At 48.2% G+C, this 13,873-nt stretch overlaps 2 protein-coding genes across 27 annotated transcripts in view; one reads left to right on the forward strand and one right to left on the reverse strand.

The window, feature by feature from the left end:
* The window catches only part of PPIP5K1 (diphosphoinositol pentakisphosphate kinase 1), a 48,918-nt gene extending 43,592 nt beyond the window's left edge, over positions 1-5,326 (reverse strand). For 21 of the 23 annotated variants that reach the window (XR_004966069.1, XM_036299355.1, XM_036299330.1 and 18 more), the window contains exons 1-4: positions 5,241-5,326; positions 1,112-1,208; positions 668-845; positions 28-223 (exon numbers count right to left, since the gene is read on the reverse strand). Coding sequence is in view for 22 of the 23 variants with exons in the window: in XM_036299355.1 (XP_036155248.1) it covers positions 28-223; positions 668-817 (346 nt within the window). In the remaining variant the exon portion in view is untranslated. Of the gene's footprint in view, positions 1-27; positions 224-667; positions 846-1,111; positions 1,209-5,240 lie in introns of those variants that run through there. The other 2 variants (XM_036299337.1, XM_036299484.1) reach the window with 2 other exon arrangements.
* Positions 5,327-7,443: 2,117 nt separating this feature from the next.
* LOC118650940 (creatine kinase U-type, mitochondrial) lies at positions 7,444-13,780 on the forward strand. 4 transcript variants are annotated; one of them, XM_036299561.1, is made up of 10 exons: positions 7,444-7,575; positions 8,361-8,675; positions 9,355-9,553; positions 9,757-9,852; positions 10,246-10,467; positions 10,613-10,698; positions 10,819-10,942; positions 12,881-13,015; positions 13,201-13,326; positions 13,540-13,780. In XM_036299561.1, exons 2-10 carry the CDS (start codon positions 8,527-8,529, stop codon positions 13,654-13,656), a joined length of 1,254 nt encoding a protein of 417 aa, XP_036155454.1. In that variant the 5' UTR covers positions 7,444-7,575; positions 8,361-8,526; the 3' UTR covers positions 13,657-13,780. The 4 variants fall into 4 exon arrangements, with proteins under 4 accessions (XP_036155454.1, XP_036155470.1, XP_036155462.1 ...); XM_036299577.1 differs by having other exon boundaries at positions 7,480-7,575; positions 8,512-8,675; XM_036299569.1 differs by having other exon boundaries at positions 7,509-7,655.
* The last annotated feature ends 93 nt before the right edge of the window (positions 13,781-13,873 follow it).

Consider the following 13,873-nt stretch of genomic DNA (forward strand, 5'->3'; position numbering starts at 1 on the left):
CTTCCCATTTCCTTCTCAGACCCTAACCTTTGGAGTGGAAAGAAATGAGGCAGTGGCAGGATGGCCAGTTTTCCACAGGTTCATTGAGGATCACATCTTCTCCCAGGATAATAACAGTCAGGTAGTCAAATCTGCAGAGTCTCTCTAGGATTTGGGTCATTGGCTTGGACTTGGATTTCTTGGTCATAGCACAGATGCCAACAATGATCTGAGGTTCAGGAGGCTACAGAGAGGAAGTGCTGTCAGGAACTCAGGAACTTCCCACCTAGACCATCCCTATCAGGGAACACTATCTCATCTCTTTAGGGCACAGAGTTTCTTGCCAGGACTTTGGACCCAGGGAGTAAAAGTTGTCTCCTAACTTACATCTTAGATTGGGGTGCCTATAGGGATTCCTACTGCTTGCAGAATAGGAGCCTTTCCATAGTAGGAAATGTGTGCTTAGGCAGAAGAGCCAGAGAACCAGTAACCATGAGACAATAGAGTAGGGGCTTCAAAGGGAGGCAATCCAACCATTCTCCAGTCCTCCTCCTCTTCATCAAGATAGGGCCCGTTTATGAGGGAGTCTATGCATTTGGAAAGAATAGCAAGGTGTCTTCCAAATGGAATCTCAATTCTTTATAACAGGGGCCCCAATACCAAATTACATCATTTTCTCTAGTCTTACCATTTCATCCTCATCATCCTCAAGGAGCTCGCTGTCACTGTCTTCTGTCCTCATGCCTATTCGATGACGGGTGCCCAGCCCCTCATCTCCAGCTCCAAGGAAGAAGTGGGCTGTAGCACTCTCGCTCTCACTGGTCCGAAATGACCACATCCCCGCCGGAGCACCCACTCATCCCGCTCTGCAGTGGAGAGTATCCCATTAGCTCAGAATCCAAGCCCTATGACAGTAGGTAGGGGTATGGGGTGGGGAATGAGGAAATAAGAGGAAACAACTCGGGAATTAGGGGAAACAAAGCTATGGTAAGAAGGATCAACAGGAAAGGATGCACATGGGCTAAGACTTGAAATGACTAGAGATCCATAACAGAAAAGCAAAGTCTCCCTTTTCTGCTCACCCCACCTCCAGCTGTGAGACTGATTAGAGGATCAGTGGATTAACCCTTACAGTGCTGTCATGTCCCTGATTCTGCCAGCAGGAAACACCCGTTAACTCCAGCAGCACATAGGAAAGGCAGTTCCTCATGGAAGGTTACTGTCGATTCCTATGAGAAAAGGTTAAAGTGACATTTCAAATGCTGGATTCATTCCAAAATATTCCTAGTCCTTCTCCACTTCCCTACAGTAGTGCTGAACTCAGTGACTTAATTCAAGGGCAGAGGAACGAGAGATCAGCTGTATTGCCCTTAACCCCCATCTTCATTCCTACCATGGATTAATTTTTTTTAAAAAATCCACACATTTCTTAAAGGCACCTTATGTTCTAAGCATTATCAGAACACTGAAATTCTCTTTCCCCCGTCTCTCCTTCATCTGCTCCACCTTAAAAAAACAAGATGCCCAAATTCAGAAAATCTGTTCAAGGAAATAGGTGTAATGCTGGTTGTTAGGCTGAGGATACAAGCATCCACACAACAGCCTCCAATCCATTTTCAAACTGAAATTTCAATTTTCTCTCTACCACATCTGGTACTACAGACCCAAGCCTCCTCTAGGCCAAGGTCCCTCACACCAGAAACTACAATGGAAAAATATCCTGCCTAGAGCCATAATCAGTGAGAATATCTTAAGACTTAAACTTGAGTCAGAACAACCTGGCAGTTCTGCTTCTGCGTACATATACCTAGAGTAGTGGTGCTTAACCAATTGTGAATATGCTGTGCAGGGGACATCTGCAGGAGACATTTTTGGTTGTCATATCTGGGGAGGTGCTATTGGCATCTGGTCAGCAGATGCCAGAGATGCTGCTAAATATTCTTTATGATTATTATTATTTATTTTAGAGAGAGAGGGAGAGAGAAAATGAGAGAGAGAGAGAGAGAGAGAGAGAGAGAGAGAGAGAGAGAAACATCAATTTGTTGTTCCACTTGTTTCTACATTCATTGGTTGCTGCTTGTATGTGCACTGAACAGGCTCAAACTGCAACCTTGGCATATGGGGATGATGCTAAAACCAACTGAGCTACCCAGCCAGAGCCATGCTGCCAAATAGTCTAAAATGCACAGGACATTCCCCCACAACAAAGAATTATCCCATTCAAAATATTAGTAGTACCAAGGTTGAGAAACCCTGCTGTAGGGAAACTCTCTCACATAAGATATGTGCAAAGATGCTCATAACCTCAGTCAGTAATGGGAAAAAATAAAAACAACTCAGATGTCGCAAGTAGAGGAATGGATAAATACAATGTAATGTACACAAATGATAGACTAAGAGCAATTTTTTAAAAAAATGAATCAGCCCAGCCGGTGTGGCTCAGTGGTTGAGCGCTGACCCATGAACCAGGAAGTCATGGTTTTGATTCCCAGTCAGCAGGGCACATGCCCAGGTTGCAGGCTCAGTCCCCAGTAGGGGTATGCAGGAAGCAGCTGATCAATGTTTTCTCTCATCACTGATGTTTCTCTCTCTCTCCCTCTCCCTTCCTCTCTCTGAAATCAATAAAAACATATAAAAATATTTTTTAAATGAATCAAACAGTAAGGACAGCTTCCAAATAAAAACTGTAGAAATACATGTAGCACAGTTCCATTTGTATAAATAAAAATATTACTTATGTTTATGACTGTATACATAAATAGTAGAAATATAAAAATAGACTGGAAAGACAAACATCAAATGCATGATAGCAGTTACCTCTGAGGCGAGGGAAGAATGGAACTGACAAGAATTTGAATGGAACTTCCCAATCCTATCTATAATGTTTATTTCAATTTTTAAAATCTGAAGCAAATATACAAAAGTATTAACATTTATTAATACTAAATTATGGGGATATGGATATCTATTACTTTTTTCCCAAAAATAAAATTGAGTCACACATCAGTAATTTCCCACATTCTCCAAAAGGTCTCAGAAATACTGACTCTAGAAAGCCACAAACTCCTGAAGTGGATTAACTTAGTCTTATGAAATTTTAAATAGTCTTCAATAATAATTACTTTCTGTATTTTTATTTAAACCCTTCCATTACAAGTGGGAGTTGTAGGTTCTTTTGTGTGTTTTTATTTTTATTTTTTAAATATATTTTTATTGATTTCAGAGAGGAAGGGAGAGGGAGAGAGAGAGAGAAACATCAATGATGAGAGAGAATCATTGATCGGCTGCCTCCTACACACACTGCACTGGGGAATGGGCCTGCAACTCAGGCATATGCCCTCAACTGGAACTGAACCGGAGACCCTTCAATCAGCAGGCCAAGGCTCTATCCACCAAGCCAAACCGGCTCGGGCATGTTTTTTTCCTTTTTTAGAATTTTGCCAGCGGGAGTTGCCGTTTTGATTAGAAAGTTACTGTTAACCTTTACATAAAGTGAGTCCTTTCCAGTCTTCACCATCTACTTGTCTCCCTTGCTCAACCACCCTGGGGGCACGGCATTCTCCTTAGACTTAACAGTTGCAGTTGTGCACCGAAGGCCTTGTATGCTCCCCTCCTGATTAATAGGCTGTTTCTTTGAACTCCTTTTCAGTGACCTGACCCAATTTTCATGACTTGTGGCATGCCCAAGGTCCCTGCAGGGTTTAAGCAAGTAGAACTTTGTGGCAATCTTTATCTTTCCTCTGAAGCAGGAGCTTTTTTCTCCTGCCTAAGATTTCTAACCTTTCACCCTTTCTTACACTGCGGCCTTCCTGGTTTTCTACTGAATATACTAGCACGCGATCGTGTTCTTGAAGTTCTACTGCAACTCTATAACAGGAGAGATGGTAACAGGAGGAAGGAGTGTCTGTTTACAGGAGAGATGAGAGGCCTAAACTCACAGTTAACAAAGCAAAAATAGAAGCCTGACAGAAATAGATATGAAATAAGCGAGGGCTTATTTAGATGTACCTTTGGGAGAAGCTGGGGCTTAAGGTGGTGTTCCAAGAGCCACCCCCTGTTTTCTGTGCTCTGCTCCCATCCCCTCTCACCCAATACTTTGTTGCGAAAGAAAAGAAAACTTCAGAGTCTACATTTGGTTAAAGGGCTGTCCTACTCTAGCCAGTACCCCTGGAAGGGAAAGGAAAGGAAGGAGGGGATGAGGGAGGAAGGGGGGGAGGGTAAGTAGGATGGGAGGGGCAGGTGGCAATTTTCTCGGGAACATCTCTGTGAAGTCAGATCTGGAGACGGGGCGGAAGAGAGGGCAGACGCGGTGACTTCTTCACCCCTTAGCATGCAAGGCTGCTTGCGGGAGTCCTCCAGCTTCCCCGACCACCACCCACTGGCTGGAGCGAGGGGAAGCATCAACACTAAGTTCAGGCAGGAATCCTTCCGATACAGTAAACTCGGGGCCCCCGACTGCCCGCTCCCCACTTTCACCAGCGGGCCCCCCAGTTCCTTCCGATGCCACGTTCTTAGTCCTCCTCCCGACGCCGATGCCCTGCGCCCGTGCCCTGGTCCTGAGCGTCGACCGGCTCCTCGGCCTTCCTTCCCCAGCTCGCTGCAACGCCCCTCCCCGGCTCCCCTCGCCACCCCATCCCCGAGCGGCTCATCACATAACCATCGAACTGAGCTCTCGCTTAGATCCCCAGCACTAACCAGTCCTCCACCCTCGGCCGAGTCACCGCGCTCGGTCACTATTTCCGTGGAACCCGCAGGGATTCCCCCCCCGCCCCCCCCCCCCCCCCCCCCCCCCCCCCCGCCCAAAGGCGGCCTGAGACCCAGTCTTTCCGCGCAAGACCCCTCGCCACGCACCGCCTCTCTCGGCCACAACCCCTTTCTCGGGCTGACCCTCCAGGCTGACTCCTCTCCCGCGGCTCCTCGGACTCCCACCCCGACCGTCTCCCGCGCCGCCGGCGCTCCACACGCGGACCCTCCCGCGCGCCTCCGCTCCCGCCGACCCCTCCGGGGTCCTCTCGCAGCTCCCGCGGACCCCGACCGCCCTCCGAGCCTGACTCCACCAGCCTCTGCCCGCCCCCGCCGGCCGCGGGCACTGTCCCCGCGCTGACATTGAGGCCTCTCCGCTGGGTCTCCTTCCCCAGCGGCGCCCAGCGGGGTCTAACCACAGCCCTCGGCCCCGAGCAAGCCCACTCTCCCCAGCCCACCCCGTCGGAGACCGCCCCCAGCCCCCAGCCACTCCCCCACCGCCCCCGGCCCGCACTCACCCGCCTCCCCGCGCTCGCGCAGCCGAACCTGCCGGCAGCGACACCTGACAGCGGCCCAATCAAAGCGCGACTTCTCTGCGGTGCCACCAATCAGCGGAGGGCGCGCACCGGCAGCGGAGTCAGGCTGCGTTGGCCGGCGCTTCTGCGCGGAGGAGGGTGGCCCCTAGCGGCACTGTGGGGGAAGTGCAACCTGATGCTCCGATTTCTAACTGCGTCGCCACAATTCAGATGCTGCACTTGCCAGTGATACAAAGAAGTGGGAGGGGGCGGGGGAAGGGTGAGGGGAGCAACATGCAAAGGAAGAGGAAGAGTTTGTGTCGTTGCACCTCCTGGAGGACAAAACCTCGTCTTCTTTTTGTTTTACAAAAAATAAAAACTGAGTGTGATATACGTAGAGATCCAATAAATATGAGTTAACAATGTTACCGAGTGAAGATGTCAAGTAAATGAGTGGACATGGAAGACTGAACAAGTTGATTCCTTTCTCCTCACTTTGCTTGTTCTCTGTCCTCTAGACTTGACTCCTGGCCTTGCTTGTAATAGCTGTGCAGCCCAAGTTACTGAACTTGCTTTGGCCTCCGTTTTCTCATCTGTAAAAGAGTGGGGTTAAAAACCTAACTCATAGGGTACTGATTATGTGAAAGCATTTTGTATATGTTTGTATTGCTATATTTGCAGCCTCACATAGATTTCCCTGATTAAAACAATTCCAAGTTCATTGTTTCTTCCTGCACCCTTTGAAATCTTACCACTTTTTCAGTCAGGTGCATATTATACTGACCCCAAGGCTTCCCAAAAGGGATAGAGATGATTCTAATGACTGGCCCTAAGAGAAATAGAAACCTCCTTAGTTCATGCTCAGGCTCATATCCTTTCTACCACGCCAACCTTTCAAACAAGTTATTAAAGCATCTTGTAGGTAATTAACATATCTTCTCATTCTCCTGGAAATGTAGACTCAATCTTTAGTCATCCGTTGGAACAATACAATTCAATTCAATAATATAATACACACAAGAGTCCCTTGTAATTGTAAAGTACTTTATAAATATTGAATGTGGTTGATAATTATTATTAAATGCCATATATTGAGTGATTTATTTTTTAAGATTTTAAAATTAACTTGAGAGAGAGGATGTGAGGGAGAGGAGAGAGAGAAAGAGAAGCATTGATCCATTTTCCACTTATTTATGCATTCATTGGTTGATTCTTGTATTTGCCTTGACTTGTGGCATTCCCAAGGTCCCTGCAGAGTTTAAGCAAGTAGAACTTAAGCAAGTTGATCAAACCCACAACCTTGGTGTATTGGGACAATGCTCTAACCAACTGAGCTACCTGGCCAGGGCTTGAGTGATTTCTTTACTCCTCTAGGCAATTCTTATTTTTCCTTCTGTAATTCTCGCTTCCTACCTCTTTAATTTAGTAACTGCCATCTCAATCAAATAACCCTACTGTTCTGGAAGATTATCTCCCTCCTTTACCAGGGTAAATATGCAGCCTGTAATTATATTTGCTTACTCATAGCTACTCCTCAATTTAGGTAATAAGCCCCCACAACACAGGTAACATTTTGTGTGTCTCTCCAAGCATGACCGTACTTCAACTGCAGAATTCGATAATTGCTCTTTGACCAGGAGAAAAAGGAATTAAGTGGTGGACCCAAAAGAGAGGTGGATGGCTTCTAAAGATACCCACAAATGAAGAAGGCAGGAAAAGGACCACAAGGGAAGCCTGAGAAGAATGAAGGGAATGAGAGTATAGGGGTGGAGTTGTAGGAATATCTCTTTCTCAAATAATCTCCCCTAAGATTTTCAAGTATCTTACTGTCTTGTGGATACACCAAGAAAGCGGAGGGAAGGGGCTAATGCCACCATGACTACCCCACCTTAACTGACCCTCCATATTGAAACCCCCCATCGCTACTTCAGCTCCAACATTTATTCTCCTTTCTGCCAGGACAAAAGTCAAGTCACACCAAAGTCACACTGGGAACTGTAGGAATAAAGCCCTCTTAAATCTAAGGAAAGAGGGGAAGACAGAGGACCAAAGGGAAGATTGAGATTTCCTGGAGACCTTATGCCCTGGGACACCACTCCCCCCTTACACCCTGGATTAAACAGCATTAGGGAGCCAAGAGAGGAAACACTTGTGGTGAACGGGAACCTGTGCCCGCCTGTTCCATTCCTGCACCCAATCATCTCACCACACCCTGTAACTAACTCACTTTTATACTCCACGTCAGCCCAGGAACTGGGAGCTACAGAGAGGGGAGAGGAGGAAGAGGAAACCAACAATTCCCTGCCCGACCCCAGCCTTACCTCCGTGCAACCAACAGGTAAGCAAGTTTGCAGAAACTACTCAGAGGGAGTCCTGTGAGCAGCCTGGAATAGACTGCTGAGAAGTAAAAGATCAAAGGTGAACCAGGGGATGGGAAGGGGGGTGGAGAAGGGAAAAAGTGTGAGGGACCCTAAGAAGTGTAGGCAGGACATAGCAGAGCTTCAGATTAGGGGGCAGGGGCAGGGTGGGGGAACACAGCATGGATCAGGTAAGAGTTCATGTTTCCCTGATTCTTCTCGACCTTGTAAGGAGAGTGCAGGTATGAAGGGAGGTGCCTGGGTTCTCTTCCTGGTTCTAAAGAAAAGGTGACCTTGAACCAGCGGATGTCTTTCCCAGTCTCTGCCTCTAACTCTGTGCTTTCTCCGTGTGTTCCTCTGGTATCTGTGCGTATCCCCCGGGGCTCCCTCCCCTGGGAAGACGGAGAGGTTGCTGGGGCAGGCTGAAAACAGAGAAGAGGTTGGGCACGATCACCCTTTCACACTCCCAGAGTGACGAACCGAGTTTCCAATTAAACCGAGAGGCTTGGGGGAAGGGTATTCGAACAGACCCCTTGGGTGCTGTTCCTCTACTTGGTGCTGAAATCTGGGCAGCCTTATCCCAGGGGTGCAAATCCCCGGTCCCTCTGGTCCCCCTAATCTACCAGGCGGTTGCCGCCTACCTCTGTCTCCGCACACCTAGCGCGGTGGCAGGCGGAAGGCGGGGTCTGGGTGAGCCCCACCCCTGGAGACTGCGGCTGAGGCCTGCCTCGCCTCCTCCCGCTAGCTCATTGCGCCTTTCCTGCAGGCTGCTCGGTACCGGCTTCCCCTCCAGCCTTCACTCCGGGCCTCATTTCGGATCCAGCCTTGCACCCAGCAGTTCCGGCCCGCAATCCCCCCGGTGGCATCCTTCCTCCCGGTTCCCGCCCTGAGCCTGCTCCTGCTCTGACATTCCGTAGCAGGATCCTCGAGCCATGGCCGGTCCCTTCTCTCGTCTGCTGTCCGCCCGCCCCGGGCTCAGGCTCTTGGCTTTGGCTGGAGCTGGCTCTCTAGCTGCTGGATATCTGCTCCGCCCGGAACCTGTACGAGCCGCCAGTGAACGACGGAGGATGTATCCCCCGAGGTATCAGTGTCTGAGCCCCCACCCGCACCCCGGGAAGTGGTGATGGGAACGGAGATGGGGATGGAGATGAGGACCGGGTAGCAGAGAAGGGCTATAGCCACGAAGGCTCTGGAGTGGGCTGCTGTACAGTCTGGAGACCGCCCTCTGGGTTCCTGCCCTGAGCCTGCTCCTGACCTGACATTCGGTAGCAGGATCCTCGCGCCATGGCCTAGTGCTGATGGGGTGGGGGTGGAAGCAAAAACCACAAGGCCAAAGCATTTCTGGGGATCTGTAACCTGGTCCAGCGAGTTCTGGTTGCATCTCTGTCCAAATCCCTAATTGAGAGATCAGGAACTATCCTTTTTGACCTCGTTCGTCTCCTTTTCTTGTTGTTCTCCCCCATTTCCTAGATTTCCTCCTTCGTCTTTCCCCTCCCCCATTCTTAATGTTGTGCTTACGGGATGGAAGAATTGAGCAGATCTGGGAGAATTGAGCTGGCCAGCCAGAGGAAGCTAGAACTGCTGGGAAAGAATAGACCCTGAAATCCCTAATGAGATTACCAAGGTTTAGCTTCTCTATAGTCTCCCCTCCTCCCCAGGAGGACAGCCAGACACAGCTACTAGGACAGCTCCTGGCTGAGGGCACTAGGTCAAGGCCACCTGTGCTCTCCCTCCATGGTTACTGGGTACCCCCTCCCCAGTGCTGAGTACCCAGACCTCCGAAAGCACAACAACTGCATGGCCAGTCACCTGACCCCAGCAGTCTATGCCCGGCTCTGCGACAAGACCACACCCACTGGCTGGACGCTAGATCAGTGTATCCAGACTGGCGTGGACAACCCCGGCCACCCCTTCATCAAGACTGTGGGCATGGTAGCTGGAGATGAGGAAAGCTATGAGGTAGGGGGCCCTCAGAGTTTCCCTGGTGATCCAACTCATCTGCCCAGTAATCCCAGCTCCTTCCCCATTAAAACCCCTCACTTACCCTTGAAACTGATCCATCTGTACTTATTTTTTCTGACCCAGTGAAATCAATCCACGTTTAAAGCCTAGGAGGGGATGCCCCCTCCTGAACCATCCTCTCCCTCTGAATTCTCCTTCAGGTATTTGCTGAGCTGTTTGACCCTGTTATCCAAGAACGACATAATGGATATGATCCCCGGATAATGAAACACACCACTGACCTGGATGCCAGTAAGGTGGGTCAAATATTCCACTTTTGATTTGCATTGCCTCATGAACAGCATTCTGTTTCTTCGATCCTTAATTATCTTTTGACTCATGGTCATTATACTGCTGAGCTTTCAGCCTTGGTGTGGAGAAAGGATTGTGTTTTAAGCAGCAGACATGAAGAAGAGAGGGTGTTTGAGAATGACCATTCTGCAAGGTGGGCAGGTGGGGGAGGGATCATAATGCCCTCTTCAATTGGACTGCTTGCCCAATGGACTTCTCCTTCCAATGCATGCAATGAGGACTCCTCTATATGGTCACCTTAAGACTAGGAAGAGAATGTCAGGAATCTGTTTTTCCCCAAGGCCCTCTGTCCCCACCTACTGTGTTTGTGATTTATATTAATTTCTTTTATTCCACAGATACGTTCTGGCTACTTTGATGAGAGGTATGTGTTGTCCTCAAGAGTCAGAACTGGCCGAAGTATCCGGGGACTCAGTCTGCCTCCAGCTTGCACTCGGGCAGAGCGGCGAGAGGTGGAACGTGTTGTGGCGGACGCACTAAGTGGCCTGAAGGGTGACCTGGCTGGTCGTTACTATCGGCTCAGTGAAATGACAGAGGCTGAACAGCAGCAGCTTATTGATGTGAGGGGCCTGGAGAAAGCGCTAGGTGGGGGGAGCAGATGGAAAGAAGAGTCAGAGGGCAGGCTGGGCCAGCTGGGACAGATGGACTTTGAGAGGCCTAGGGGCTACTGTAAGAGTTCTTAAACCAAGTCCCTTTATCTCCCAGGACCACTTCCTGTTTGATAAGCCTGTGTCCCCATTGCTGACTGCAGCAGGAATGGCTCGAGACTGGCCAGATGCTCGTGGGATTTGGTATGAGGCTTACCTTACCTCTTTTGTCACCATATCCCCATAAGTGCCTTTTGCCCCTCTACCTCTCCCCATTCTTGCCCTGTCTATTGACCCCTGTCCTTCCCTCTCTCCTGCCTTCAGGCATAACAATGAGAAGAGCTTCTTAATCTGGGTGAATGAGGAGGATCATACACGAGTCATCTCCATGGAGAAGGGTGGCAACATGAAGAGAGTGTTTGAAAGATTCTGCCGAGGCCTCAAAGAGGTTGGACAAGATCGTATAAGGGAAATAGGTGGTGGTGGTGGGGGGGGGGGGGGGGGTAAGACAACACAAAATGCTAGCCCATGTAGATTGACCATATAAGTTATCATAAGTTATCAACCAACCCAGGACACTTTTGATAGTAAAAGAGATCATCATCAATTACTCCAGGACAACAGGTATAAATCAAAACTGTCCAAGGGAAACCAGGATATATGGTCACCCTAAGACTAGGAAGACAGTGTCAGGAATCTAAAAAAATAAAACAGTTATCAGATAATCTGAAGAAAAAATAATAGATCGTGGGTCCGTGCCTGGGGTGTATGGTGTGGGATGCACAGATAAGGAAAAGGTTTGAGCCTGGATTGATGTATGGAATAAGAGATTGCTGTGTTCATGATTCTAACCACTCAGTTCTGAGCATAGGTAGGCTCACCTTTGGATTCTGTCATTCCTGCTAAAGTATCATGTCTAAATTTTAAACTGAGAGAGGAGCGGGAGAGGGAGAGGGAGAGGGAGAGGGAGAGGGAGAGGGAGAGGGAGAGGGAGAGGGAGAGGGAGAGGGAGAGGGAGAGGGAGAGAAGGTGGAGGATCAACTGGCTTAGAAGTTCCAGAATATGTGGCTCCACATGAAGGGTTGAACTGAATTCTCAATCCTATGTGGATTGAGTTTCCATATTCAATACTAGATTAAGAATTCCCATAAACCCAATTCTTATTGTATATTCTCATATATACAGTTCTATTTTGGACTTATAAAGAGAGAGAGAGCTCTTCTTCCTTTTATAATCTAGCTGGGAAATTTCTACTGTTTTTGTCAAATAATAGATAACATTCTGATTGTTAAGTGGGTAGGGAAGTACTTTTTAAATTATGTACCTCAGTCTCCTCATCTATAAAATTGGCATAATAAGACTTCCTACATTGTAGGTCGTTGTGAGGATTAAATGAGATAATGCATGTAAAACGCCTGGCCCATAGTAATGTTCAATAGGGTTTAGCTGCTGCTATTATTCTAGAATCTAGTGGTCGGCAAACTCATTAGTCAACAAAGCCAAATATCAACAGTACAACGATTGAAATTTCTTTTGAGAGCCAAATTTTTTAAACTTAAACTGTATAGGTAGGTACATTGTTTTAACTTAATTAGGGTACTCCTGAGGCTTAGGAAGAGCCACACTCAAGGGGCCAAAGAGCCGCATGTGGCTCGCGAGCCGCAGTTTGCCGGCCACGGTTCCAGATGGAAGGGTTTCCCCATGTTCAGCATGTAAAATATCCCCTGATGCCATGATTCTTTCTGAACAATAAACAGGGTCCCCTTTGCTCATGTTAGGTAGTGGTGTTAATGTCCACCACTCTGGCGGATCCCATCTCTTCAACTCTAGTAGTCATCTTCATGACTAGGATACTTAAGTGAAACAAAAACACCCTAGCACCACCTGGCACACACACATACCTGTAAGTATGGCCTTTCTATACTTTTTCTTTGCTTTCTGGTATGTCCTTCTTCCACTGCTAACAGAAGGCTCTCTTGCCTCTTCCTGTTGCAAAGCCTACATTTTCCTTTTCTGTCTGAAAGAATCCTCCCAAGTTCTAGGCTCATTAGCAAAACAAAGATAATCAATGCATGCAGAGATCATTGAATAATCAACTCTTTCTCAGTTCAGTTCAACACCTCTGGACCATCCTTAATGCATTAATCCCTCAAGTTTCTCTTCTTCAACACACAAGGTATTTTTCTGCAATCTCATCATTATGGGCTTACCTTACATGCAAGATAATAACAAACCATTTCTGCAAAACAAACAAAACCCTGGACAGGGTCATTCTTTCACATCCCAAGTTTCTGGTTCTAGACATATTTCTAGAGTCCTATGAGTCTAGCTATGGGAGTGTCCACATATTCCTGACTTTTCACTAACAGAGCCTTTGTGAACTCAGGTGGAACGGCTGATCCAGGAGCATGGCTGGGAGTTCATGTGGAATGAGCGTTTGGGATACATCTTGACCTGTCCATCTAACCTGGGCACTGGACTACGAGCAGGAGTACACATCAAACTGCCGCTGCTAAGCAAAGTAAAGGAGTTGTGGGGTTAGAGAGGGTTGAGAGTGAGGAAGGTGGCTGTGAGGATGAGGGAGTGGGCACTTTGGAAAGAAACCAGACACATTGGGAAAGAGCTCTGAGCAGGTTCAGGGCCCTCTCAGGTAGAACCAATCTCTGTCGCTATTCACCCTGCTCCCAATTCCTATCTCCCTTCTAGGATAGCCGCTTCCCAAAGATCCTGGAGAACCTAAGACTCCAAAAGCGTGGAACTGGAGGAGTGGACACAGCTGCCACAGGCAGTACCTTTGACATCTCTAATTTGGACCGACTGGGCAAGTCAGAGGTGAGATCTTCAGGGATTAGGGTGAGGGGAGGTATAAGTCTATGTGGGCTGAGATATAACAGTGAGCGAGATTCAGGAATTTAATAGAATCTAAAATAAAAATCAGGTTGAGTGGGGAGGCAATTGGAAATGAGTTCTCAAAGCAGGCAAATCAGTGCTAAAGAAAGAAACTCAGGTTGTGGGAAGCAGAGATCAAGAATTAGTGTCCTTTAGGTGGAGCTGGTGCAACTGGTCATCGATGGAGTAAACTATTTGATTGACTGTGAACGGCGTCTGGAGAGAGGCCAGGATATCCGCATCCCTCCACCTCTCGTCCACAGCAAGCATTAACTCCCCATCCTCAGCAGATGACTCAAGATCCCCAGGACGTCTGCCCGTTCTAATGGTGGCCTATCCTACTTGCCCTGGATGCCCCCCACTTCCTGTGTCCCAGTAAAGACACCTTGCTATGCTCCACCTGTCTGTCTTTTTCCTAATGATGGGGTGAGGAGGGAGCAGCCTCCATGAAAGGAAGTGAGGCAATGGGTTATTCATGATGGAAACAAAC

The sequence above is a fragment of the Myotis myotis genome, unplaced genomic scaffold (genome assembly GCF_014108235.1).
Source record: "Myotis myotis isolate mMyoMyo1 unplaced genomic scaffold, mMyoMyo1.p scaffold_m19_p_1, whole genome shotgun sequence".
Classification (NCBI taxonomy): domain Eukaryota; kingdom Metazoa; phylum Chordata; class Mammalia; order Chiroptera; family Vespertilionidae; genus Myotis; species Myotis myotis.

What these genes read in the sequence shown, in the direction of transcription:
- LOC118650940 (XM_036299561.1), top strand. Translation starts at nt 8,527, where the DNA reads ATGGCCGGTCCCTTCTCTCGTCTGCTGTCCGCCCGCCCCGGGCTCAGG. An exon ending in GAGATGAGGAAAGCTATGAG is followed by an intron (nt 9,554 to 9,756) that starts GTAGGGGGCCCT and finishes ATTCTCCTTCAG; the next exon opens with GTATTTGCTGAGCTGTTTGA. An exon ending in AACTGCCGCTGCTAAGCAAA is followed by an intron (nt 13,016 to 13,200) that starts GTAAAGGAGTTG and finishes TCTCCCTTCTAG; the next exon opens with GATAGCCGCTTCCCAAAGAT.